The 25,207-nt window shown below is 61.3% G+C and overlaps 2 protein-coding genes and 1 long non-coding RNA gene across 3 annotated transcripts; 2 read left to right on the top strand and 1 right to left on the bottom strand.

The window, feature by feature from the left end:
- Positions 1–2,687: 2,687 nt before the first annotated feature.
- On the top strand, positions 2,688–6,439 carry ENTPD8 (ectonucleoside triphosphate diphosphohydrolase 8). Its single transcript, XM_032866326.1, has 9 exons — positions 2,688–3,097; positions 3,184–3,301; positions 3,930–4,080; positions 4,215–4,374; positions 4,469–4,699; positions 4,788–5,051; positions 5,289–5,399; positions 5,656–5,790; positions 5,893–6,439. Exons 1-9 carry the CDS (start codon positions 2,927–2,929, stop codon positions 6,082–6,084), a joined length of 1,533 nt encoding a protein of 510 aa, XP_032722217.1. The 5' UTR covers positions 2,688–2,926; the 3' UTR covers positions 6,085–6,439.
- A 269-nt stretch (positions 6,440–6,708) lies between these two features.
- Positions 6,709–15,918, bottom strand: NOXA1 (NADPH oxidase activator 1). The gene is given in 15 exon segments (XM_032866325.1): positions 6,709–6,807; positions 6,894–7,014; positions 7,108–7,222; positions 7,325–7,479; positions 7,656–7,700; positions 7,702–7,715; positions 7,890–8,055; positions 8,234–8,330; positions 8,846–8,889; positions 9,150–9,209; positions 10,392–10,499; positions 10,760–10,894; positions 12,144–12,252; positions 13,222–13,304; positions 15,586–15,918. Coding segments are annotated over 15 exon segments (1,518 nt in total). The 5' UTR covers positions 15,763–15,918; the 3' UTR covers positions 6,709–6,718.
- Positions 15,919–16,164: 246 nt separating this feature from the next.
- On the top strand, positions 16,165–24,175 carry LOC116872801. The gene is made up of 3 exons (XR_004383690.1): positions 16,165–16,292; positions 20,009–20,194; positions 24,028–24,175. It is a non-coding gene; the product is annotated as an uncharacterized LOC116872801 (long non-coding RNA).
- The last annotated feature ends 1,032 nt before the right edge of the window (positions 24,176–25,207 follow it).

The raw sequence follows: 25,207 nt of genomic DNA, 5'->3' as shown, positions 1-25,207 counted from the left end.
GCCGTCTGCCAGAGAATACATCTATACACCAAATTTCATCAGGAATTCAAAATTTTGCTCTGTGAGATGCACCGTTAACAAAATGAAGAGACCAGCTAAAGACCCAGAGAAAAAATTTGCAAACACATACACGACAGGGGGTTAGATCCAGAACACGTAAAGCACTCGTGGGTTCTAAATGTGGTGTCTCTCCTGACCGGATGGGGCCCAAACGTGGGGCCGCCCACCGGGGTGGAAGCCGGTGGAGCAGGAGGCGCACAAGTCCTCCTGACCCCGCGGCAAGCGAGGCCGTCCACCCCGCGGCCGCAGTGAGGGCTGTCTTGAAAGAGGGAGGGCCGGGAGGTCTGGCCGCACACAGAATTTTCCTGTGTTTGGTAACGGTGCCTGGTTGTGAGCAGCCCATTGGGCAGTTCGGCCCACGGATATTTTGAGGGGGGGTCTCCTGATGGGCTTGGCTGTGCTCAGCCAGGGGCCACTCAAGCCTGTCGGCCTGGACGCCGCCTCTACGGGACACCCTGAACTTAACACGAAGAACTCAAACAATCCGATTTTAACATGGGCAGAATGTGATGCTTCATCAGGGAGGATATATGTGGGCAAATCAGCGGTGGGAAGGTGTCCAGCACCCGGGCCATGGGTGCAAGTTAAAACCATAATGAAGTTTCACTGTGCACCCATCGATCGGCCAAAATTAGAAACCGTGACATCAAATGCCGGGGAGGGTGCAGGGAAGCTGGACATCGCTCCAGTAACCGGCAGTTTCAAACCCAGTGAGACATGACCTGGGCACACGCTCAGCAGTCTGTCCCCAGGTGAGACCCAGGCACCTGAGTTTCCCGGCCACTCCTTGCAGCCAGATCAGGAAGCCACAGATGCCTTTGACAGGGGCAGGCCGTGCACACTGAGGCAGGTCTATACGGATTGACCGGGACTGACGTGGGCTGGAGGAGGGACTGGAGGGCCGGCGGTGGCTGCCGGGCCTCATGCATTGGGGAAGCCAGGCTCTCCCCATCCCTGGGGCCTTCTCCCCAGACGGAACGGTGACCAGAGGCCATCGGCAGTGGGGCTGGCAGGGGCAGGGCGCGACCCCAGGGGGCATAGGATGGGTGCCGGGTAATTCTGACTGGTAGTGTTCCTGGGAGTCTATACTTGGGCACAAAAATGGGGCAATTTTATCGTACGCTTGGAACAACTGAAGACAGCTGCACTCGGGAGCCACACCTCACTGTCCTGCCTCCTCCAGCCTTTGCTCTAGCCAAGCCCTGGGTCACCAGACTCCGAACTGCCGGGAACCGGCTTCCGGTGGGGAGAGGGCAGGGTTCAAGGGCAAAGTCTGCTTAGCTTTTGGGAGGGTGGGGGCTCACCTGGGCACACACCAAGTGAAGCCACAGGAGAGGGGATGACCCTGGGTGGGGGAGGCGCAGAGCGTGACCCTAGGTAGTGGGGGGTGGCTCCCCAGCAGGGGCCTGAGCTCGACACCCCCTGAACCGCTGTTGGCAGTCTGTGAACTGGGAGTGGGCAGGACCGGCTCACAGGGGATCCCTTGCCCAGGCTCCGTCACCTGCCGGGTGAGGTCCAGGTGGAGGTGGGTGGTGACTAGCTGAGGGGCAAGAAAAGGCAGGAAAACACCTGGCAGGCGCCTGAGTGGCCGCAGTCCAGCTCTCTCCTTGCTGCAGCCGGCTGTCCGGCAGCCCAGGTGAGGGGCCGCTCTTAGTCTGGGGGGGCTGTCCTGGCCAGGGAGGGGCTGTCCTGGTCAGGGAGGAGCTGTCCTGGTCTGAGGGGGCCTGTCCTGGACAGGGAGGGCTGTCCTGGTCTGGGGGCTGCTGACCAGTCCTGAAAGGGGTGTTCTAACCATGGAGAGTGTACCCACCCTCCTTGACCACCCACTGGGGGCCCAGGCTGGGGGTCTCACAGTACTATATTCCTTGGAGATAGGGTTATGAGGTGGGGTTCCAGTGTCCTGAGCCCTGCCATGCCCTGGGTGCTGGTTGGGGGCACAGGCTGGGCCCCCTCAGGGCTGGACTGACTGGCTCAGACCAGTCACCAACCCTCTGAGTTGATGCCTCCCAGCCTCGGAGTGGGGCCCGAGCCCCACAGCCCGTCCCAGAGCGCGTGTGTGTTTGTGAGGCTGCCGGCGGGCTGCGGGGTGCGGTCTCCCGTGGGCTACAGTGTGGAGGCTCCAGACTGTTGCAGGTGCGGCCCTGTTCGGGGACATTTGGGACCTGGAGCAGGCCCTATGGGGACCCTGCGTGGCCCGCATTCCCAGCTCTGCCTCGGCCTGCTGCCCAGAGCCTGTCTGGAGCCAGCATAAAATCAGATTAGAGAAAGAGGTTGGGTTTTCAAACAGAAACCGGTATCTTTGTTAAGAACCCCCTGACCTCAAGGTCCTTTTTCATCAAGAAAATGTGCTTCTCGGGGCCCCACTGACCTCACTCACTAGACCCCACGTGAGGCGGCCTGGCAGGAAGCAGCCATCCAGCTGGTCACCTGTCCCCATGGCTCAGGCCTGCCCTCAGGGCTCCCAGAGGGAACACGGTGCCCTGGGCTGCAGAGCGGACGGCAGGCCGGCGGCCAAGGGAGGGTCCTGGGTTCCCCGACTTCAGTCTGGATCTGACCTGCTAGGCGGGGGCTCCTTTTCCTGGGAGGGCGGGGGGAGCAGGGCTGCCGGGAGAAGGTGGTGGGGCGTAGCTGCGCCGGTCCCCGATGTGGCATGGGGACGGGGCTCTTCTGGGCCCCATTGCCGCTAGCTGTGTGTGTCTCGGGCTAGCCCTGCTGCCTTCCTGGGCCCTGGCCCCTCTGCAGCCCACGGTCCCCTGGGCAGGCCTGGCTCCTAGCGTGTGGTCTGCGGCCTTGCCCCCTGACCCAGCAGGGTGTTCAGTGTCCCAGCGAGGACTTGGCGCCTCTCCAGGTGGCCGTGTCTGCAACCATGGAGTCTGGGTGCCCACTGCCCCCCTGCAGATGCCAGCCCCTCATGGGGCTGACCTGGAAGAAGCGGGTCCTGGCGGCCCTGCTGGGGGCTGCGGTGGCCTCAGGCCTCACCACGCTCATTCTCATCCTGGTGGAGGCCACCAGCATCCTCCTGCCTGCAGACACCAAGGTAGGCGCCAGGCCCTGAGCAGGGGGAGGTGGGGCTGGGTGGATGCCGGCTGGTCCACGCCCTCCTGACCTTGCTGTCACCCTCAGTTTGGGGTCGTGTTTGACGCCGGGTCCTCCCACACGTCCCTCTTTGTGTACCAGTGGCCGGCAGACAAGGAGAATAACACAGGTGTGGTCAGCCAGGCCCTGGCCTGCCAGGTGAAAGGTTAGTAGGCAGCTAGGCCAGCGGTGGGAGGGCTGGACTCCAAGCTAGGCCAGCGGTGGGAGGGCTAGACGGGAGTCCCCGCCGGGGGCGGCTCTGGGGGTGGCACGGCTGGAGTGAGGTGGGAGCAACACTTAAACCCTTAGCATATCAGCCAATCGGCCTAAAGGAAACGCGGCTCAGAGAGGTTGAATGACTTACCCCAGGTGGCCCAGCTGACCAAGGAGGTCCTGGACCAGGGTCTGCGTGTGCCTGCACAGCCCTTGCTGCCTCTTCCATCTTCAGGAGGCTCCGGGCATTCCCGGGCTCACGGTCCTGTCACCCCAACCTCTCGCTCCAGTGCTGCGCAGCCTTCTTCCTCGAGTGTCTCAACGCCTCCTCTCCTCTCTCACGAAGGCCCGGGGCCGTCGAATTTAGGGCCCACCCGGGGAATCCAGGTTGAGCTCATCTCAAGATCCTTAACTTAATTACATCTGCAGAGACCTGTTTTCCGAACAAGATCCCACTCAAAGGTCCCAGTGGCGAGGGCGTGCTCATATCTCCTGGGGGGACATGGTCCCTGGCACTGCGGGCCCTCCCAGCCCAGCCGGCCCTCAGGCCTGGAGCTGCGTCCTGTGATGCTGTGTTTCAGGGCCTGGAATCTCCTCCTATGCCTCGGATCCCACCCAGGCTGGCGAGAGCCTGGAGGACTGCCTGGAGGAGGCAGTGGCACTGGTCCCGGAGGATCGGCGTCGGGAAACGCCCCTGTTCCTTGGGGCCACAGCTGGCATGAGGCTGCTCAGGTGAGGTGGGCTGGCTGGGGGCATGTCCAGGAGGAGCAGCTGGGAGAACGGTGGTATGGACACCTTGGGCCGGTGGGCAGGGTGGCGGGCTGTGGGTATCCCACCAGCTTTGGCAACCGGCCCTTTCTGCCCAGCCAGAAGAACAGCTCCCAGGTGGGAGACATCCTCGCGGCGATCAGTCGGGTCCTGGGCCGGTCTCCCCTGGACTTCTGGGGTGCTGAGCTCCTGGCTGGGCGGGATGAAGGTGCCTTAGGTTGGATTACCATCAACTACGTCCTGGGCGTGCTGGTCAAGGTGCCACGGGCAGCCTGCGGTGGGGGCTGGGTGACGAGGGGCTGCGGGTCCATGAGGCTGGTTTCAGGACTCGGTGCTACCTGTCTGTCCTCAGTATTCCTTCTCTGGAGAATGGATCCGGCCTCTGGAGGGGCCCCTGGTGGGCGCCCTGGACATGGGTGGGGCCTCCACCCAGATCACCTTTGTGCCCGGAGGCCCTATACTGGACAAGAGCACCCAGGCCACCTTCCGCCTCTACGGCTCTGAGCACAGCGTCTACACCCACAGCTACCTCTGTTTCGGGCGTGACCAGATGCTGACCAGGCTCCTGGCTCAGCTGCTGCAGGTCAGCTGGGCCCCAGAGGAGGGAGAGGGGCGGTGAGGTGCCTGTGGCCCTGAGCTGGGCTCAAGGCCCCCTCCCTGTCCTCCCGCAGAGCAGCCCCGGCCCCCTGATCCGCCATCCGTGCTACCACAGTGGCTACTGGGCCACGCTGTCCCCAGCAACCCTGTATGAGTCACCCTGTGTCCACACCACACCCCCACCAGGCCTGGCCTGGAACCTCACTGTGGAGGGAACAGGGAACCCCGGGGCCTGCGTCTCTGCCATCCGGGGCCTCTTCAACTTCTCCAGCTGCGAGGGCCGAGGACACTGTGCCTTCAATGGGGTCTACCAGCCCCCTGTGCAGGGCCAGTTCTACGTGAGTGGGAGCCCTCTACACTGTCCTCCCCGGGATCCCAGGCCCCTGCCGGAGCCCCAGGGGCCTTATGCCAGGCAGGCCCAGGGCGAGCCCTGGATGGGTGGGGGACTCTGGGTTCCCAGGTGTCTGGGGGGGGGGGGGGAGACTTTGCCTGGTTGGTGCTGGGGCTCCTCTGACTCTGGCCAACCCGGGCATTGCCCCAGGGCAGGCACACCCAGCTTCCTTCCCCGCCCCCAGGCCTTCTCCAACTTCTACTACACCTTCCACTTCCTGAATGTGACCTCCAAGCAACCGCTGGCCACCGTCAACGCCACTGTCTGGGAGTTCTGCCAGAGGCCCTGGAAGCAGGTAGGTGGGTCCTGGGACCACCTGTCCCCACCAGCACCGTCCAGCACTCCGGGCTGCCGCTGCCCCAGGCACCGACCTCCGCAGGCAGGGCCTCGGCAGGACCCCACCCCGCGGGGTGGGGCCAGCAGGGCTGGGGGGATGCCGAGGGAAGGGAAGACCCAGGCAGGGGACCCAGGGCCCCATCCTTGGGTGGGACCTGCCTCTGGTGGGCCGGGAGAGGGGGCGTCACCTGGCTCCTTGCCTGCCGGGCCCCCAGGTAGAGGCAAGCTCGCCCGGGCAGGACCACTGGCTTCGTGACTACTGTGCTTCAGGCCTGTACATACTCACACTGCTGCTCGAGGGCTATGGGTTCAGTGAGGACACCTGGTCCAACATTGAGTTCCGGAAGCAGGTGACCACCTCTCGGGGTGAGGCCATCCGACGCAGGGCAAGGGGGGCGGTCCGGGACTCTGGGGCAGCGGCCACAGCCCTGACCGGCCTGCCTGTCCCACAGGTGGGCGGCACAGACATCGGCTGGACGCTGGGCTACATGCTGAACCTGACCAGCATGATCCCAGCCGAGCCGCCCGCCCTCTGGCAGGCAGAGAGCTACGGCGTGTGGGCGGCTGGAGTCGTCTTCGCCGTGCTGACTGTCGTGGCTACCCTCGGGGCCGCCGCCGTCCACCTCCTCTGGCTCCGGGGCTGAGTTGGGCTGCCCCCTGGCACTGGTGGGGCGCGGGGGTGGGGGGCTGCCCCAGCCTGGACGGCTGCACGGGCCAGAGCCTTCCCGTGAGCCCTGCCGGGTCTCCCTGTGTCATGGGCTCTGGCCCCCTGGTCAGATGGCCCCACCCAGCCCTCAGGGTCACTCTGGCCAAGTGGGCTGTATTGTGGCCTCCCCATCCTGGCCCCCCGGGTTCCCTTCTCCACCGCGCTTCCCAGGACAGCAGGTGACTTCCTGCACAAACGCTGGGACACAGGGCCCTGCAGCACTCAGGGCTGTGCCATCTGTGGTGTTGTGGGACGTGAAGCTGCTCAAGCCCGGAACGGGGAGTGACTGCGGGAACAAGAAAGGCTCCGGCTCCCTGGGAGAGGCCGACCGTGGGGGTCTTGGAGCGGCAGAGCTGGCGGGACCCCTGCTGTTTCCCGGCCTGAGGGACAGTCTCCGGGCTCCGTGGCTTCTCCTGGAGTGGCAGCCCCACCCCTACCCTGGAATCCTTTGTCAGCAAGCCCGGATTACAGACCACACCTTCGTGGGGTTGGGGAGACCGCTTTATTAAAACCCTCCTGGCCCTGGGACGGCTGATTCCTTCACTGGGGCTCCACGCGGGATGTCGGGCTCCTCACACGTCCTGTCCAGCTGGGACCACAAAGCACTTGGGGAAGATGCCGACGCGGCCGTTACAGTGACCCTCCAGCCAGGCCTGGTCCACTGTGTGTGAGAGGGTCAGGGTCCCTCAGAGCGCGTCAGGCAGTGTGAGCTCACGCGATCTCCTCATGCCCCAGCGGCCCACTGACCTTCACACAGCACGTCCACGACGTCCCCCCGCTGCAGGGCCAGGTCCTCGGGCCCCCGGGCACAGTAGCTGTGCTGGGCCACCACCTGGTAGAGGGCAGCTCGGCTACCTGCTCCCTGTGGCTGGAGGAGGGGGCACAGGGTGGGCAGGGCTAGAGAAGGGCCCTGGGGTCCCTCGTGCCACCCCCCGGCCACCCACACCCTCCCGAGGCTCACCCGGCACTGAAGCTGCAGGGCCCCAGCGCTGGCCCCCGAGTCCCTCCAGGCCCTCTGCAGCGCCTCCTCCCCAGGGAGGGGGACCCAGCGCCCCTTGTTGCTGGGGTCTTGGTAACTGCAAAGAGACTCCTCAGAGTGGCATCGAGTGGGCGGGGTGTGCTCCTGGCAGGCGCTGACCTCTGACGTCTGCAGGGCCGCCCCTGGCCTGCCTGCTCACCTGAGCTGCGCACGCTGGGCCTGGTGACCGAGGGCTTGGCTCAGCAGGCCCCGCAGGCCGGCCAGGTCCACTCCTCTCGGGACCCTCAGGGCCAGGGTGAAGGCACACTGCACAGTGACGGTCACCAAGGACGCAGGTTCCTCCATGGCCGCTCCCTGGGGCAGAGCAGCAAGGCAGTGGTCGGTCATGAAGCCCCAGCTCTGCATGCCCAGGGACCGGCTGGGGTGGCCTTTGAGCCACGAGGGTGGGAGGGGCTAGGGTTCCCAGGGCCTAGTCTCTGGGCCCCAAATCCCTGAAAAGTGGGGGTGACATGAAGGCCTGTTCCTCTTACCCCAGCACCCAAGGGATCCTCTGAAGGGTGGGGGTTCTGGTCCCCTGGCCACCGGCAGCCCTGTGGAGGATGACAGAGCAGGGGCTCAGGTGGCCCACACCCTGGCTGGGAGGCCCAAGGTAGCCAGCGGCCTCCCTCGGGGGCAAAGAGGCTGCTCCCAGCTCCCCAGACGCCTGCCCAGGACTCCCACCACCACGGCCTCTGCCCACCACCTGCGGCTCAGGGGGTCCTTACGTGGAGGAACCTGTCTGCCGACCTGCTCCACACGGGGCCTCTGCAGGAAAAGCCACAGGCTGGGAATGGGGGCCAGGGGTGCAGGCCCCTGAGGTCCAGGCAGCTTTCCCTGGCCTGGGGCTTGCTGCAGCAGACCCAGTGGTGAGGTGTGTGGCCGGGGAGTCAGCTGGTCAGCAGGAAGCCGTAGGTACAAGCTGGATGGGGGTGTGTTCAGGGCAGGAACCAGGTCCCCACAGGCCTGGAGCCCATACTGCCCGGTGGGGGTGTCCTCCCAGCACTATGGCCCCTGCACCCCCCACACACACCGGGCCTGGGCTCTCTCACCCACCCACCCACTCACTCACCTGTGCCCCCCATCCAGAGCCGACCTCTGTCTCTGCCTCAGGAGCCATCCTGGGACCGCAGGGTCTGGCCGTTCTGCACTGGCCTGAGCCTCTGGCCCTGGGGGGCAGGGGGAGCCCTCATTGTCAGGAATGGCCCAGCTTGTACTTGTTCCCCCCAACACAGCCTGAGAGGAACCCCAAGTGTGGAGATGAGGGGCCGTGGCCCTGGGTGGGGGCCTGCTCGATGTCCCCACACCTTGTGTGACATTGAGCTGGGATGGCCCCACCTGGGAGGGTCCAGTTTGGCAATGCCGGCCCACAACCCAGCAGCACCCTCCTCGAGCCCCTCGGTTCTAAGCCTCGGTGCTGTGTGGGGTCGTGGCGACCTGACGTCTCAACTCCCCTCTGGTGCCCACCGAGGCCTTAGTGGCGGTTTTGTGGGAAGGGGGCACAGGGCTCTTCGTCCTGCAGCAGGACAGGCTCCAGACAGAATAAACCCAGGGCCTCTGGACAGAGGGGGTGCGGGGAGGGCTGAGAGAGGCTCTTCCCTGGCCTCAGGGGCCACGATGCAGGCCTTACTCCTGCCCCAACCAGAGAGACACGCATGCGGAGATGAGACCCACTCCTTCCTACCGTGGGGCAGCTCCAGGTCTGCCTTCGCCGTCCACACCCCGAACCTGTGGCACAGAACAGCACGCTCTCTCAGGAGGCAGGTCCCCAGGGGCAGCGCCAGGGCAGGGAGCCCCAGCACTGCCTTCCCTGGGTGAGACTCTCACACTCAACAGGCCTGCCACTCCCAACTTTAGATCAGAGGGATGTTGGGGAGCCCCTGAGGGCTCAGGGCAACTCCCTCCCTTCACAGGACAAAGGTCTGAAATGCCCAGGCCTGCAAATGACAGGTGAGAAGTCTGGGCTGGCTGGGAGGCGACCCGCCCACCTGGGGCTGCCGAGGCTGGCTGTCCTCATGTTGGTCGTCGGGGATGGCAGAGGAGACCACCTGGTGAGGGACAGCAGAGGGACAGCTGAGCTAGGGGCCCTGCAATGCCCACTCCCAGCCCCTGCTGCCCACACCACACTCCTGAGGGGCCCATCTGCCGGGGACTGGGGGGGCTGCCCACGCCTGACCGAGGGCTGTCAGACCACCACAGTGGGTGCTGGAAGGTAGAAAAAATGCGTCTCATCAAGAAAAATCCCTGTGCTGACAGTTTTAAAAAATTTTTTGAAGATTTTATTTGTGTATTTCTTGGAGAGAAAGAGAAAGCGTGCGCATAAGCACAAGCAAGAGCAGAGACAGAGGGAGAAGCAGGCTCCCTGTTGGGCAAAGAGCCCGATGCAGGACTCGATTCAGGACCCTGGGATCCCGACCCAAGCAGAAGGCATCCGCATAACCAAATGAGCCACCCACGCGCCTCTTAACTTATTTTTAATACAACTTTTTAAATGTCTTTACTTCCTAGAAGTTTGAACTGTGACAAACCCTAAACTCACAGATGCATGCAGCTCAGAGCCGCCAGGCCCCTGCCAGCGATGTCTGCAAGGCCCAGGTGTTTGGGGCACATGACCTCACCAGCCCTGTACCTGGTCACACCAGCGCGTGGGCCCTTGGTGACCTCGGTGGGTACTGAGGCTAACTCAAGGGCCACCAGCTTGGAACCCAGGTGAATTTTCCTTTGTGAGCCCTGGAGTCACTTCCTTGAACTCCAGCCCTACTCCCCAGTGTTCTGTGATTTTGGTGGTGCTGCCTGGCCCTGGCCAGCCGACCTCGGCCCTCACTGGGATCTCACTCTCTGGAGCATAGATGCAGGGAGACAAAGAGACAGAAAAGCACAGGGAGAAACTGAGGCCAGAAGAGTGTGGCTGAGGTGGATCGGGGGGGGGGGGGGGGGAGCACTGCCGAAAAGCCATGAGCTCCCTTGTCTGCAGCCAGCCTCTGCTGGGGGCTCTGCCTCCCGGTTCCGAGAGCCCAGGATGTGTGAGCTCCACTTGGAGACACGGCTCCTGACCCAAGAAGCTCAGGCACTCTGCCGTTTGGGGGGTGGCCCCGGGCCCACTCTCCTCCCACCCACCGAAGCCCTTGTAACAACACAGACCACACCGCGTGTGCCCCTGTGAGCTCGGCGCCTGCTGGCTGCTGCTGGCCCCAAGCTCCTGCCGCAGGAGGTGAGAGGCCGCCCCTTACCTTGGCCTTGCCCAGGAAATCCACTGGTTCCAGATGCTCCAGGTGCCGCCTGTGGGGCCGAAAGACCTCACCCCTGGGGACCTGCCGAGGCTGCAGGGGGACCTGCTTCTGGAGGGGGTCCAGCCAACGGAGACCTGAGCATCTGACCAGGGCTGTGGCCTCAGGGACCCTCCACCTACTTCTCAGGGGACCTGGGAAGTCCTTCCCCAGCCCCCACACCCAGGCACACGGGCCACCTCCCTCTAGAAAATCCTTCATCGCGTGGACTGGGCCTTGGGAGCCTGTGCAGATGGGATCCCGGGACTGTGGGCTACGCGCCCAACAGCGCTCACGGGTGGGGCGGCCTGTTCTCCCCCTGCCCCCCTCACCTGCAGCTGGCCCAGGGCGGCGTGCAGATCATCGCCGGCCCCCTCCAGCCCCTTCGAGAGGGCTTCCTCTAGGCTGCGGGTGGCCTCAGCCCAGAGTCCCAGCCGGCACTGTGCGGCTCCCACGTTGAAGAGCACCTGGAAAGGAGGTGGGATATGACAGCCTCACTTAGCTCCCCTCCACCGGCCGCACCCCTGGTCCCACCCCTACATCAGCCCTTCAAGCCTCAACCTCCCCCTCTGCCCTCCACCCCTCGCCTGCCTCTGATCCGGATTCCAAACTAGGCCGCGCCCCCAGTCCCACACCAGGTCCCACTGCTGGCTCCGCCCCCAACCCCACGACCTGGGCCCGCTTCCAGTCTCGTCCTGGGCCCATTTCCTGGCCCCGCCCCCAACCCCTCCTGAACCTCCTTCCAGCCCCGCCCCGCCCCCCTCCTGGCCCCGCCCCGCCCCCCTCTCCTGGCCCCGCCCCCAACCCTTCCTGAACCTCCTTCCAGTCCCGCCCCCCTCCAACCCTCTCCTGGCCCCGCCCCTGCCCCACCTGGCCGCGCCCGACCCCGCCCCCAGCCCACTCTCGGGACCCGTCGCGCCTCAAGCACCGCCCCCACCCCGGGGCCCTTGGGGAGGGAGCCCCGGCTGAAGAGGCTGCGGCCGGGCTCGGCCGCGACAGGCGGCCGTCACGCGGGCGCGGGCTCTGCTGGCAGCCTCACTGTCCAGGTCCCTGCTGGAGCGGCTCGTCGCTCTGGCGCTTCTCGGCCCCCTACGTCGGGGGCAGAAGTGCGCGCTCTGCGACCGTCCTCCCCGCCCGCCTCACCCCCTTTCCGCATCCGGCCTGACCCCTTTTGCGGCCCCTTCCACGGCGTGCGGCCCTGCTCAGTGCCCTGCTCTGGGTGCTGTCCCAAGAGCCCTTTCTCCGTCCTGTCCCCTCCCTCACACCCACAGCGAGAAAAGACGGGCTGGCTTAAGGCCGTCGCCGGCGGGACGCGCTGGGGGCAGAAGCGAAGGTGCCCGGTGCCCCTGGGAGCCGCCCCGGCCCGCTGACCCCTCCAATGCTGCGGGGACAGCGGGTGCTCGGCCGACTCGGCCTCCGACAAGAGAACCAAGCCGCTCTTCCCGCGGCGTCTGTCCCCATGGCCTGCCAGGGGACACCACACTCCCAGAGCCGGGGGGCCACCCTCTGGAGTAATGGGGTAATGGGGTGTCTCAGGCCAGAGGGAGCATATCAGTCAATATGGCCCCGCCTGTGACAGTAACAAGACAATGGGACCCAGAGGGCGAGGCCTAAAGGGGCACCTGGGCCTTCTGCCCCCAGACAGCACCCCGAGGGCCCCCAGCTGGTTCCCCGCCTTGGAGGCCAGCTCCCTGCACAAGTGTGGCGCGAGCTTACCTCCCAGGCCTTCAGCTTGAACCGCAGGCCCAGCTGCGTGTAGTCGATGGTGGTGTTACCCCTGAGCTGAGCCAGGGCCAGCTGGAAGTCAGTCAGGGCCTCCTGGAACCTGCAGGCAGTGGGGGGTGGGGGGAGAGCTCAGCGGCTGTAGGGAAAGGGCCAAGCCCTGCCCCAGCCTGCCCCCCCACCCCCCACCCCCAGCTCCATGGACACCTGCTAGGGGGCAGTGGTGGCCACCCAGATCCTAGCACATAGTAGGCACTCAAGTCCCAACCAACCGGTCAAGTATCCATCAAGAGATGTGACTGTGGGAGGTGGAGAGGGCACCACACCTGAGGTGTGAGGTGACACCAGCTCTGATCCAGCTCTGCCTTCTGGAAACTGACTCCCTGCCTGGAGCCCCTGTCCACATCCCAGACCCTCTTCCAGTCCTGGCTGTGTAGAGAGCCCTGAGCACTTCCCTCCTGCTTCTCAGGACTCCCGTTCCCTGCGGGCCTCCCTCTGCAGAGACCTGCCGGAAGCTCCTCAGCCCCCACTGGACTCCCCATCTCGCGCAAGGAGGGACCCCCAGAGTAGGCCTGCTGGGCATGGAGCCATCTGTGGGGCTTGTCCTGGGGGCTAGGTGGGGGAGGGGCAAGATGAGCTTGTCCTGCAGAATGTTTCCTTCTCTGGGAAGGACCACAGTGCAAAGAGCCCAGGCAAGCATTGAGGATCCCAACCACCTCTGTGTCCCGGGACACACCCTTCCTGCAGCCCTGCTCTCGGTTTCCCCATCTGCAGAATGGGTGTAATCACACCATCCCTCCTACAGAAAAAAAAAAAATGATGAGGAACAGAGGAAGGGATGCCCATGAAAGCACTCAGAACCTCAGCATAGAGACAAGCCTCCTCATGTGGCCCTGCCTGTGTCCTGCTCCAGCACGAGCACAGTACCCTCTCCAGGCTTCCCTGGGGCTGCAGAGGAGGCGGTTGGCAAGAAGAGGTGACCCATGGGGAGAGAGAGGGAGGAGGAGCCTAAGAATGGACTTTGCAGAGAAAAAGGGCCGTCAGAGAAGAAACAAGGCACCCCTGTGCTCACCTCTCCAGCTGGAAGTTGGCCACTCCTCGCTGGAAAAAGCCAACAGCCAGGCAGGCGTCCTTGGTCACTGCTTGGTCAAGTGCCTGGGGACAGAAATGCCCATAGATTGCCAAGGTCTGCAATTCTATCACTCCTGTGTCACAGACACTGTCCAGGCAGATGACCAGTAGCCGGGGGCCAAGGAATTCCATAGGCCCCAGGACAGCCAGCTGCGGATAGAAGTTTCCTGCCCTGGTCCTGGGGCCCCCAGAGCTTGTGCCTGGGCACCTGTATCACCATTCAGTCTCCCTTGGTGCCACAACCAGAATAAGCCTGAGTTCCCGAAGTGCAAAGAGCACAGTGAGGTGTTGTCCCAAAGCAACCTGTCTGCCATGAGGATGAGGGGAAACGACAGCACATTAATAAGTTACCTCTGGGGCACGGATTACGTAAGATTTTTGCCTTTTTAAAATCCTATTTCTGATCATTCATACAGAATGACACACTTCTTATCTATTAGAATCAGAAAATGGGTGCCTGGGGGGTTGAGTTGGTTAAGCATCTGCTTTGGGGTCAGGTCATGATCCTGGGGTCCTGGGATCGAGTCCTGTCAGGCTCAGTGGGGAGTGGGCTTCTCCCTCTTCCTCTGTCTCTTCCCCCCTGCTCATGTTCTCTCTCTATCAAATAAATAAATAAAACCTTTTAAAAAGTATTAGAAGAAGAACACAAAAGTCTTAGTATGTGTGTAAAGTACAGCTTTTCCCTTAACTTCATTCAAACACAGTCTGTCGACCATCAGTTAAACATGGGTAACAGGAGGGGCACCACAGTCTTAAAATCTGGGCAAACGGGTGGGTTCCTGCAGAGCTGGAATTGACCTAAGGTTGAAGGTACACGTGGAGGCACTGATGTGGGGGGGGCACTCAGTGCCAGAAAGACCCATTTGTTTGCTACCTTACCACACAGAACAGCCAAGTCAAGGTCACATAGGGTTCTTACCAATAGACTACGGCTCTGGCTAGAGCCCTGCTCACCCTGCCCTGCTCCTCAGAGAGTTTTATTAAGCGTAGCTGTTCCACCTGCTTTTAGAAATCTCCATATTTCTGGCTAATGTGCCCATGCTATTACTTAATTTTATTGACTTTGGACAGTCTTCCCTCTTCTCTTAGGGTCAAGGATTTAATACCATATTCTTCTGCTCACCACCTCTGTCCCCTCTAAAGTTAAATCACAGTTTATAGGGGCACCTGGGTGGCTCAGTGGGTTAAAGCCTCTGCCTTCTGTTCAGGTCATGATCCCAGGGTCCTGGGATCAAGCCCCGAGTGGGGATCTCTGCTCCGCGGGGAGCCTGTTCCCCACCCCATCCCCGCCCTCTCTGCCTGCCTCTCTGCCTACTTGTGGTCTCTGTCAAATAAATAAATAAAATCTTAAAAAAAAAAAACTTAAATTGTTACTGAGAATTGTAGATTCATATGCAGACGCAAGAAAGGACAGAGGAGCTCCTTTGTACCCTTTACCCAGTATGCCCCACCCCCACTCCCGTGGTCAGGTTTTGCAAGATGCTGATATTGATGCTCTCCTACAACATCTAATTCTCTTTGCATTTGTGTCATTTTCCAGGTAGCTGCCTGATCATCTCAAACACTGCGGGATCCTGGTTCCTTCTGTTGGAGGCATTTGGGGATTGGGGAGATAAGCCGGGGGCTGCTGCATTTTTGTATGCACCTGGGGAATGTGCATCACTTTAAAGAATGCGAAGTGTTTGAAGGGAAGAGAGTGGTTCTGTGCTGCCCTCTCAGCAGAGGAGCTGTGTGTTCACGCCCACATGCACTCTTGAACTCCTGGTTCTGTTTTGGGGAACAGACTGGGAAAAAGGTGAGTTCTTAGATCTGGGGTCTGGGTACCAGCCAGAGAGACCACATCTCCTTCCCATTGCCACAGGTGTCTGATGAAGTCCCTTGCTCTAAACTCTACACCCTGGGAGGCAGCAAGCCCCTTGCAAGCAGGATCCAGCCTCCAGCCGATCTCTAGGTATCAGCACGATGAGCGCCTGAGCCAGCAGCACCCCAGTCCTTCCCCATGACCACAGAGTCTGAAACAGGGTCACCATCTCGAGGAGATAGCGAGGGAGGCCGCCCCCCCATCATGCCCCGAGTTCAGGGTGGGGTCCCCCAACTGCACAGCTCCTACCTGCCTTCGGTGTCCACTGAGGCAGAACACGGTGGAGGGGGGCATCCCCAGATGACCCTCAGGAAGAAGGGACCCGGGGCCCACCCCGGCGGCTGGGTCTATCGCACGGTAAGTACGGTTCCCCAGAGCCACTCCCCAAAGGGTGGGGTCTCTTCGACCAACCCTGGGGGCCGGGCTGTCGGGCCCCTGGCTCACCCGCAGCGCGGCCTCCGGGTCCCCGGCCAGCAGGTGCACGCAGCCCACGTTGAAGCACATCCTGGCGGGCGGCTCCGGGTCACCCGAGAAGAGGCGGAGGGCGCAGCCCCAGTCCCCGCGCTCCACAGCCTGCACGCCCCGGTGCCAGTCGCGCACCAGGTCTCCCCGAGAGGGCATGGCGGCGCGGACACCGGCCGGACCGTGTCTGCTTCCGGGCCGGAGCGCGGCGGGCGAGGCCGACGGCGGTAGGGGTCCCCTGAGGGGTCCGGCGGGACCACCGGGGGCCGAGAGCCCGGAGGCCCGCGTGGGGATGTGGGCCCCCCGCCCCTCGGAGGCCAGGAAAGGGTCCGGACAGAGGGGGCGCTCGGTTGGAGCGCGTGGACTCCGCGAGCCGCAGGTGTGCCACGCCTCCTGCCGCCCCACGGCGCCCCCTGGCGGCGGAGCGATCCCGCCCCGGAGTCGGCTCTGCCCCGCCCACAGGCCCCGCCCCCACGGTGACCGCCCCCGCGACATCCGGCCCCGCCCCTTCCCCCGCTTCCGCCGCGCCCCACGGGACTTCCGCCGGGAGCTCCGGGAGTTGGCCTTTCCCCCTCCCGCAGCGCCTCGGGCCGAGCGGGTCTCGGTGCGTCGGGGAAAGACGGCCGGGCCCGCCGTTGCCGCTGCTGCCGAGGCCGGGCCAGGGTTCCGGGAGGACCCCACGGGCTCAGGTGAGCGACTGCCGGGGCGCGGGCCGCGGGGGGCGGCCGCGGGGGTCCCCCGGGACGCCGGTGGGCAGGGCAGGGCGAGGCCGGCAGGACTGTGGGCGCCCGGCCCGGGCTGTGCCCTGCAGCCGCGGTGGCCCCGAGGACCTCCTGCCCCGAGAGCGTGGAAGCTCCGAGAGCCGCGTGCCCGAGCCCTCCCTGGAGGTCCGAGTGGCCGGGGCCTCGGCCTTCCCCGCTGACACCCCGTGCGCGTCCTGCCTGCGCTGGTCACGCTCCCGGCCCCGCTGACACCCCGTGCGCGTCCTGCCTGCGCTGGTCACGCTCCCGGCCCCGCTGACACCCCGTGTGCGTCCTGCCCGTGCTGGTCACAGCTCTCGGCAGAACAGACCCGGCAGGTGCATTAGCAGGTGCGCAGAGATGGACAGCCTGGGAGCGGGTCCCCAGTCCAGACCCAGGGCGAGCCCCTGCTGCCCTGCAGGCGGGCATACAGTTCCTCCTGTAGTGACTTCAGGCCCTCAGCGCCCTCCTCCGCCCTCACCTCCAGTCCTGGTGCCGTGGTAGAAAGGGTCGTGGGCTTCCAACAAGTTTGCCGTTGCATGTGTTAATGTCATAAAAGACTTTCCGCGCCTGGGGTCTCAGTCGACTCCAGCTCTTGATTTCCCCGCAGGTGGTGATCTCAGGGTCCTGGGGTGGAGTCCCACCTGGGGCTCCATGCTGAGCAGGAGTCTGCCTCCTCTCCCTCTGCCCCTCCATCCCCCCCCATATTCTTGCCTTGTCTCTCTCTCTCTCTCAATTCAATAAATAATACTTTCCCAGCAACCTGTGACTGTTTGACCAACTATGTGGGCCCCTGGCCTTGCCAGGGTGACACATGAAATGAGCCATCACAGCCCCAGCCCCAGAAACGCTCCCAGAGACAGGCTCTGCCCTTTTATTTACATACAAGAACGTGCAGGGGACGGCTTGTGTCCTTTGCGGTATCAGCTGGAGCTCAGCTGTGATCGCAACCTGGCTGGCCTTCTTTGTTGGCCACCTTCTTCCCCAGTGGGCCTGTGGGTCCTGGGACCTGGGAGCCACTCTGCTCGCTTCTGGCCGCGTCTCCTCCCTGTGTCACCGGGACCAGCTCTCTGACCCTGCAGGCTTCCTTAGCTAAGGAACAGGGGTGCTGAGTGCTGGCTTGGCGCACCTGTCAGGGCTCACGCCTGTGGCATGCCTGGGACGGCAGCTTCCTCAGTAAACGTCTGGGAGCCTCTGCTCTGAGGACCAGCTTCACCCCCAGTGGGGCCTGGGTTTCCTGACCTGCTGGCCTGGAGGTGTCTGGGTACCCAGGGTGGGATCCTGTCCTTCCCGAATCCCCCCACGTGGGCATCCCTCCCACTCCCCACTCCTCATCCTCCACACCTTCCTGACAACATTTGCTCGGGGCCAGTCCTGCAGCCCTGCTCGGCCCTTCTCAGCCCACCGGCCCACCCTCCCGCCTGGGGCTCCTCGGTGTTGACAGCTGCAACCCCCACTTCCCACCCATCCTGGCAGCTCACAGCTTTGACCTGATACCCCCGCACCACCCACAGCTCCAGTCCCATTCCCTTCATCGGGGCTGCAGGAGCCTGGCCCAAGTGCCGGGTCTCTTTCCGTCCTCAACACGCGCCTCAGGTGGGTCTACTGACTCCCTCCTCCTGTGTCCTCAGCCCCACTCTGCCCTGTCCTGCCCCGCAGCCTAGGACCTGGCTGCCTGCTTCCAGAGAAAATGGAAGCAGCTGGAAGGGACACCCCCCCGCTCCGGGTCTACACCCACAGATCTGTCTCCTCCCCCACCCCATCATTATTTCTGCTTGCTAGGGTCAGCCTATCAACATACTGTGATTCTGTCCATCTTAAACCCCTTCTCGAGCTCTCCCCCCATTTCTTTACCCCCATGTGCTGCAGGATTGCCTCCAAGGGTTCTCAGTGTGTTAGCGCTTTTACTGTGCACTTTTTAGGAACTGAGATGTAATTCAGGTATCAGCAAATCCAGTCCTCAGGGGTGCAGGTCACTGTTTTTCCGTGTGCGCAGTGTTGTGCAGCCAAACCCGATGATTCTAGAGTGCTTCCTCACGGTCGCTGGATGCTGGCGCCGCCGCCCCAGCCCCTGGCAGCTGCCGGTCCTGTCTTTATGGGCTAGCGGCTTCGGGGCGTTGGTGTGAACGGCCCCGCACGGCACACCGACTCTGCGTCTGGCTTCTCGCTCAGCGTCATTTTTTTTTGAGGTTCATTCGTGGCGCAGCCTGTGTCAGAATTTTGTTCCTTTTTAAGACCAGTAACGTTCCATTGCAGGGACGGCCCTGCTTTGTGTACCCGTCCACCCACTGATGGGCAGCAGCCACATTTTGGCTACCACGAAAAATGCTTCTGTGAACATCTGTGTATGAGTTCTGTGCGGACGTGTTCTCAGTTCTCTTGGGTACATACCTGCGAGCGGGGCCGCTGGCTTCTGCCATCACTCCGTTGAACCTTGTTCCAGAGGCTGCCTTGGCCCCATTTCCATCATGCTGTGGCCCCTGAGCCAGCTCCAGGCGGCCTTCCCACTGCTGCTGTACCCAAAGGCTTGTCAGGGTCACCAGCAGCCTCCCCTGGGCCTGGGGCCCTGGGCCTGGCCCGTCCTCCCCACTCAGCCCTGACCTCTAGGATGTGACCTCCTTTGGGTCCCCTCTGCCCAGGGTCACCAGCAGCCTCCCCTGGGCCTGGGGCCCTGGGCCTGGCCCGTCCTCCCCGACTCAGCCCTGACCTCCAGGATGTGACCTCCTCTGGGTCCCCTCTGCCCCTGTCTGGCCCTCCTGTCTCCCCTAGGGCTCTGTCCTCACTTCCCTGTGCACTCCCTGCCTGGTGCTCCCATAGTTGGAGTGACCGCTGGGGTGTCTGCTGCATCTGCTCTTAGACTGGCTTTATTTCCCTAACAGGAGGGTGGAGGCAGCCCACCCCCATCACCTCTGTCACTGGATGCTCTGGGCCGTGTCACCTCTGTCACCCCAGACGTCCCCATGTGGAGGACGCTCCGCGGACGATGAGTACAGGGCCCACGGGCCTCGGGAGCAGCAGGGTGAGAGAAGGTCACATACTCTGACTCCGTTCATGTAACCTTCTTAAATGACAAGTTGTATCAATGGAGAACAGATGCGCGGCCGCCTGGGGCCACTGACAGATTAACGCCGTGAACGGCAACACTGCGGGGTCCCAAGGGCAGGCGCTCTGGGTTGCGGCGGGATCCACGTCAGGCCCTGCTTGTGACGTTGACTACGGTGACACCTGAGAGACCGCATAGAGCGCATATGGGGCAGCCCTTCTCTCTCCCAAGTGCGTGTATCTATCTCCAGTTATCTCAGAATAAGTGTCTAAAACCTTTTTTTTTTCAATTTTATTTATTTATTTGACAGACAGAGACCACAAGCAGGAGGGGGGGCGGGGAGCAGGCTCCCCGCTGAGCAGAGAGCCCGATGCGGGGCTCGATCCCAGGACCCTGAGATCATGACCTGAGCCGAAGGCAGAGGCTTAACGGACTGAGCCACCAGGCACCCTGTTTAAAACCATTTTTAAAAAGGAAGGTTTCAGTGATAGGTTTTTCTACTTAACGGACGTCCTGAAGGTTGAAATGATTAATGAGCCTAAGATTCTTCCAGCTCTGAAATTCAGCTGGTTAAAGGTTGTGCAGAAAACTTCCTTCTGTCTGAGCTAAAATCTGTTCCCAGGCAGGCGTTGAGGCGTCTGGAGTGGCGCAGCCCATGGCCGACCTGAAGCTAGCCTTCACAGACGGGCGGCCCGCTGTCCTGAGGGAGGGTGACCACATCAGCACTCTGGGGAGGCCCGCCAGGACCGTGAGGATCCCACAGTTGCTCCATCAGTGGAAGAGTCCAGAAAAGGGAGCCATTTCTAAGGTAGGACTGTGACTCAGCTAGCGGTCAGCGTAGTGCTGGAACTTATTTTTACTTTCTTTCTCTCTCTTTTTTTTTTTTTTTAAGATTTTATTTATTTACTATTTGACAGATCACAAGTAGGCAGAGAGGCAGGCAGAGAGAGAGAGAGAGAGAGGAAGGGAAGCAGGCTCCCCACTGAGCAGAGAGCCCGATGTGGGGCTCGATCCCAGGACCCTGGGATCATGACCTGAGCTGAAGGCAGAGGCTTTATCCCACTGAGCCCCCCAGGCACCCCTGGAACTTATTTTTCAAGGAATGTAATAGTTGTGGTTCATTCTGGAGCACAGATGTCAAAGACATGGCAGGAATTGGGTTTAGCCAATGCAAAGAAGTGTGTGGGTTTTGTTTTTTTTTTTTCTTTTTAAACAACAGGCACTTTCAAAGAAAAAATAAAATCAAAATAAGATTTTTCTCTCAGGAAATAAAAATAACCTTGGTGTGATGGAAATGCTTGGTGTTGGAGACCAGCTTCCGGAGGCCTGGCCCCGACTGGGGCTGTGTCTGATTGAGGGCCACGGAGCGCGTTCCGTGGAGGGTTCCGTGGGGAGGCGCCTGTCAGCCACAGCTCTGAAACCCACCGCCACAGCCGTTTCATAGGCTGCTGACCGTTCACTCGGGCGCTCATACCTCTGCCACCCCAGGGAATCTTCGAGAGGAAAACCAGAAGGACACAGAAGGCAGCTGTGCAAACAGGAAGCGGCCCACAATTCATCCCCTTTCAGGTTCAGAGCTGGGACTGTAACCCTGGGAAAATTTTAGCGCACCTCTGCAGACCTCTGTGGTGGTCAGGGGCTTCCTCCTCCGTGGGCACTGGGCCAGCAGCGCCCGCCCCTCTGCTCTCCCGGACCCAAGCCAGCACCGGTTACCTGGTCTTGCAGCTTTGATTGGAGGAACATGTTGCTGCTGGTCCCTGAGCTCCATTTCTACACGCAGCCCTTCCAAAGTGGGTGTCTCTCTGGGCTAGGACCGGCAAGTCAGATACAAGACGGTCCCTCAGCTGTCCAGGGCCCTGCAGCGCAGCCACTCCGAGCGCCCGGGCCTGTCTCCGCGTGTGTGCTGCAGACCGCAGGGGAAGCCGGGAAGCCGGCCGGGCTGAGAACCTCAGAGCAGACCCACAGCCTCACGTGACGTCCGATGAAGCCAGTGAAACGGCGAAAAAGGGAGGAGTGCGTGTTGCTGAAGTGAAACATGCGGGGTGAGTCCTGAGTGCCAAGGAGAACCCGGACAGAAATAGTGGGTCATTTCCAAGGGAGGGAGAAGCAGGCCAACACAGCAGCTCTGGAGTTAGAAGGAAGCAGAGCATCTCTGAGGGACACACAAATCCCAGGAAGCCCGAATGCAGCCAGAGAGGGAGGAAATCGTGCCCAAAGAAGTAAAAAACAAATGGAAGAAACCAAAAGGCAGAAGAGGGAGTTGATAAAGAGAAAAGCTTAATTAATTAAGTAATTAAATCAGGAAGTATAGAATTAGTAAGACCGAAAAGTAGTCCTTTTTTTTTTGTTTTTTTTAAGATTTTGTTTATTTATTTGACAGAGAGAGTGTGAGCACAAGCAGGGGGAGGGGCAGAGGGAGAAGCCGACTCCCCGCTGAGCAGGGATCCTGATGCGGGGCTCGATCCCAGAACCGTGGGATCGTGACCTGAGCCGGAGGCAGATGCTTAACCCACTGAGCCCTCAGGTTTCCCTGAAAACTAGCTCTTAAAAAGACCAGTGAGGGGCGCCTAGGGGGCTCAGTCCGTGAAGCGTCTGCCTTCTGCTCAGGTCATGATCCTGGAGTCCCTGGATCGAATCCCGCATCAGGAGTCTGCTTCTCCCTCTGACCCTGCCCCCCTCATGCTTGCTCGCTCTCCTTCTCATTCTCTCAAATAAATAAACAAGATCTTAAAAAAAAAAGACCGATGAGACACACTTCTGAGGAGACTAAGGAAAAACAGGACCGGGGGAAACGACACTCAGTTTTAATGGAGGGGACCGCATATTTGCCCCATCTGCGGTGACACCGCGGTCACGGCGGGAAAACCTCCTCGAGAAGTGGGATGACTGCCCCGTAGTCCAGCCTATTCCAGCCGCCCGGCAGGAAACAGGAAATCGGAGCTGGGTGCCGAGCATCAGAGACCCACAGGCTGTCCGGCTCCAGCTGCACGGGTGGTGGGCGGCCCCCGGGCCCTGCTGAGCCTGGAGACAGCGCAGGCCCACCTTATTCTGGCTGCGACCCCCAGAGACCCCGAGCAGGACCCTGCGGTCAGGCCGCTTCCTGCACCTGACCCCGCGTGCGGGATGGTCAAGGGTCGTTCTGCTCTAAGCCACTGCGTTTGGGGCCACGCGTTTGACAGGAGCGTGTGGCCCCCGAGTGGTCAGCGCCACGGGTCGGATCGCGAGGGCAGAGCCGGGCCCGCGGGCAGCCCCAGGCAGACCACGCAATGGTGAGAGCGCCTGGTGTCCATGGGGCGGGCCACCTCCCCACGGTCTGGCAGGGCTCTTGGAGCAGGTGGCCCCATGTCCTTCCCAAAGCTAAGGTTTCCTCGGAGTATAAAAATCTTTAAAAAGGTTGTAAACTTTATTTGAGAGAGAGCGCATGCGCACAAGTGGGAGGGACAGAGGGAGAGAGACTCTCCCAGGCTCCGCGCTCAGTGCAGAGCCCGCCGCGGGGCTCCGTCCCACCACCCGGAGACCAGAACCTGACCCCATGCCAAGGGCCCACGCTGATCTGACCGCGCCGCCCACGCACCCCAAGTTTAACTTTTAAAGTTTCATTTGTGATTTTCTTTCTTCATGATTAGGAAGTGCGGCGTGTTCGTTGTATAACATGTAGCAAATACAAAAACAAGAAACAGAAAATGGAAGGGGCGGCCTGCCCCCCCACCCCCACCGGTGCCTGCGTGGCTCCGGGTCTGTCTCATACTGATGGGGCCAGGGTGTCCTGCAGCCCACACTGTAGTGCAGTGGCTTTCCGTCAAATATAACTGTGTGCCACGTTGTAAGGTCCTTTTTTCCCAACGACATTAAATGTTTTTGTAAAATGTTTTTAAGTAGCCATTCATCATTCACGTGATTCTACCCCGTTATTGGACAGTGGGAGGCCCCCACCGGAGCGGGCGGGGAGCTGGAAAGCCAGACTGAATGGTGGGGCCAGTGACTTGTGGCTCGTGCCCTCTCCTGCTGACCCCTGCACCCAGTGGGAAGGGTCCCAGGAGAGGCGCTCCAGCGAGGCCCCCAGACAGGGCTAAAGCCGACTTGACCAACTGGAGTAACCCTGACAGTGTGCACGCCGTGGCGGGGTGCAGCCCAGAAGCAGTGGGGCACCTCCCACAGCTGCTCCGGAGGGACCCCCACCCCCCACGTGGCATCTCTGGAAAGGTACTTTCTTGTGTTTTAGATTGGTGATCCTAATTTTTAAAGAAAGGAGCAACTCTTAGGTCAGTAAGTTAAAAATCCCTCCCGGGGCACCTGGGGGGCTCAGTGGGTTAAAGCCTCTGCCTTCGGCCCAGGTCATGATCTCAGGGTCCTGGGATCGAGCCCCGCATCGGGCTCTCTGCTCAGCGGGGAGCCTGCTTCCCCTTCTGTCTCTGCCTCTCTGCCTGTTTGTGATCTCTGTCTATCAAATAAATAAATAAAATCTTAAAAAAAAAAAAATCCCTGCCACTCGGCTGGGTGAAATGGAAAGGGACAGACGCCGAGAAACCTGTGTTGGCAAGGCCGTGCGCGGTTGGGCCCTCCGTGCACTGTGGTGGGAAGCAGTGTGGCCAACAGCATGGTGTCTTCTCGGCTCAGCCCAGCCCTTTCCCCCGGGAACAGGCGGTTCAGGCCCACGGGAACATCGGTGTGCGACTGTCCATGGTGGCCACAAGGCGGAACCCAGATGAGTGTGGTCCAGCCGTGGGAAGGAGTAGATGCCAGCAGGTGCCACAATGTGGATGGACCCTGAAAGCAGCCTGCTGGGGGAGGGGCCAGATGCAGACCACATACCGGGGGGCTCCGTGTGTGTGAGCCTTCACAACAGGCAGGCCTCTGGAGGCAGAAAGCGGGCTCGTGGTTGCCAAAGAGGAGTGTGGGGAGCAACAGCTAATGGGTGCGGAGTCTTCTTTTTGGGGTGATGAAAACGGACTGGAAATTGGCGGTGGTGATGTTCTCTCACACCTAAATATGCTAAAAACGCTGCATTGTGCTGTGTGTATTAGATCAATAAAGCTTTTTTTAAAAAATCACTGAGGTGTGTGCCCAGACATTTAATTCAGTTTGCAAACCAACTGAAACAGCTTTCAAATTAGCATTCTTGTTGAACCAGAGACATGAGGGGCCCCTGTTTTCAGGGGTCCAGGCTGTGCCCCCTCACCCTGTGTCTCAGGTGCAACCCCAGTCCCCCTGCATTTGGAATTTGGGGGCAGCAGAGGGAGTCCCCGATGCTGTTGTGCAGGGTGGTGGCTGTGTGGGTCTGGGCGCAGCTCCTCCTCCGCTGGGCGTGTGGCTAGGCACCTGCCGGCTGGCCGGCTGCTCCGTTGAGGCCAGTGTGCCCGGCAGAAATACGTGGCCCCACACATGACTTTCAGCTTTCTAGTACGAACACTAAGAACTTAAAAGGAGAAGGTGAGGCGCTGTTGGCTGGCTCAGTTGGTAGAACACGTGTCTCTTGATCGCAGGGTCATGAGTTCAAGCCCCAGGGTGGCCATAGAGCTTACTTATAGAGAAGTATAAAAAAATAAAGTTAACAATATATCTTAACTCCAGGGGCGGCTGGGTGGCTCAGTGGGTTAAGCCTCTGTCTTCGGCTCAGGTCATGATCTCGTGGTCCTGGGATGGAGCCCAGAATCGGGCTCTCTGCTCAGCGGGGAGCCTGCTTCCCCCTCTCTCTCTCTCTGCCTGCCTCTCTGCCTGCTTGTGATCTCTCTCTCGTCAAATAAATAAATCAAATCTTTTATATATATGTGTGTATATATGTATATATACACACATATATTTATATATCTCCTGACTCCAG

The sequence above is a fragment of the Lontra canadensis genome, unplaced genomic scaffold (genome assembly GCF_010015895.1).
Source record: "Lontra canadensis isolate GAN:19392208 unplaced genomic scaffold, GSC_riverotter_1.0 scaffold30, whole genome shotgun sequence".
In the NCBI taxonomy this organism is placed as follows: Eukaryota; Metazoa; Chordata; class Mammalia; order Carnivora; family Mustelidae; genus Lontra; species Lontra canadensis.
Note: the sequence above shows the minus strand (reverse complement) of the source record. Positions and strands in the feature narration are given on the sequence as shown.

Coding starts and splice junctions, on each gene's coding strand:
- ENTPD8 (XM_032866326.1), top strand. CDS start 2,927: ATGGAGTCTGGGTGCCCACTGCCCCCCTGCAGATGCCAGCCCCTCATG. Junction 3,098..3,183: donor TCCTGCCTGCAGACACCAAG/GTAGGCGCCAGG, acceptor TGTCACCCTCAG/TTTGGGGTCGTGTTTGACGC. Junction 4,700..4,787: donor TCCTGGCTCAGCTGCTGCAG/GTCAGCTGGGCC, acceptor GTCCTCCCGCAG/AGCAGCCCCGGCCCCCTGAT.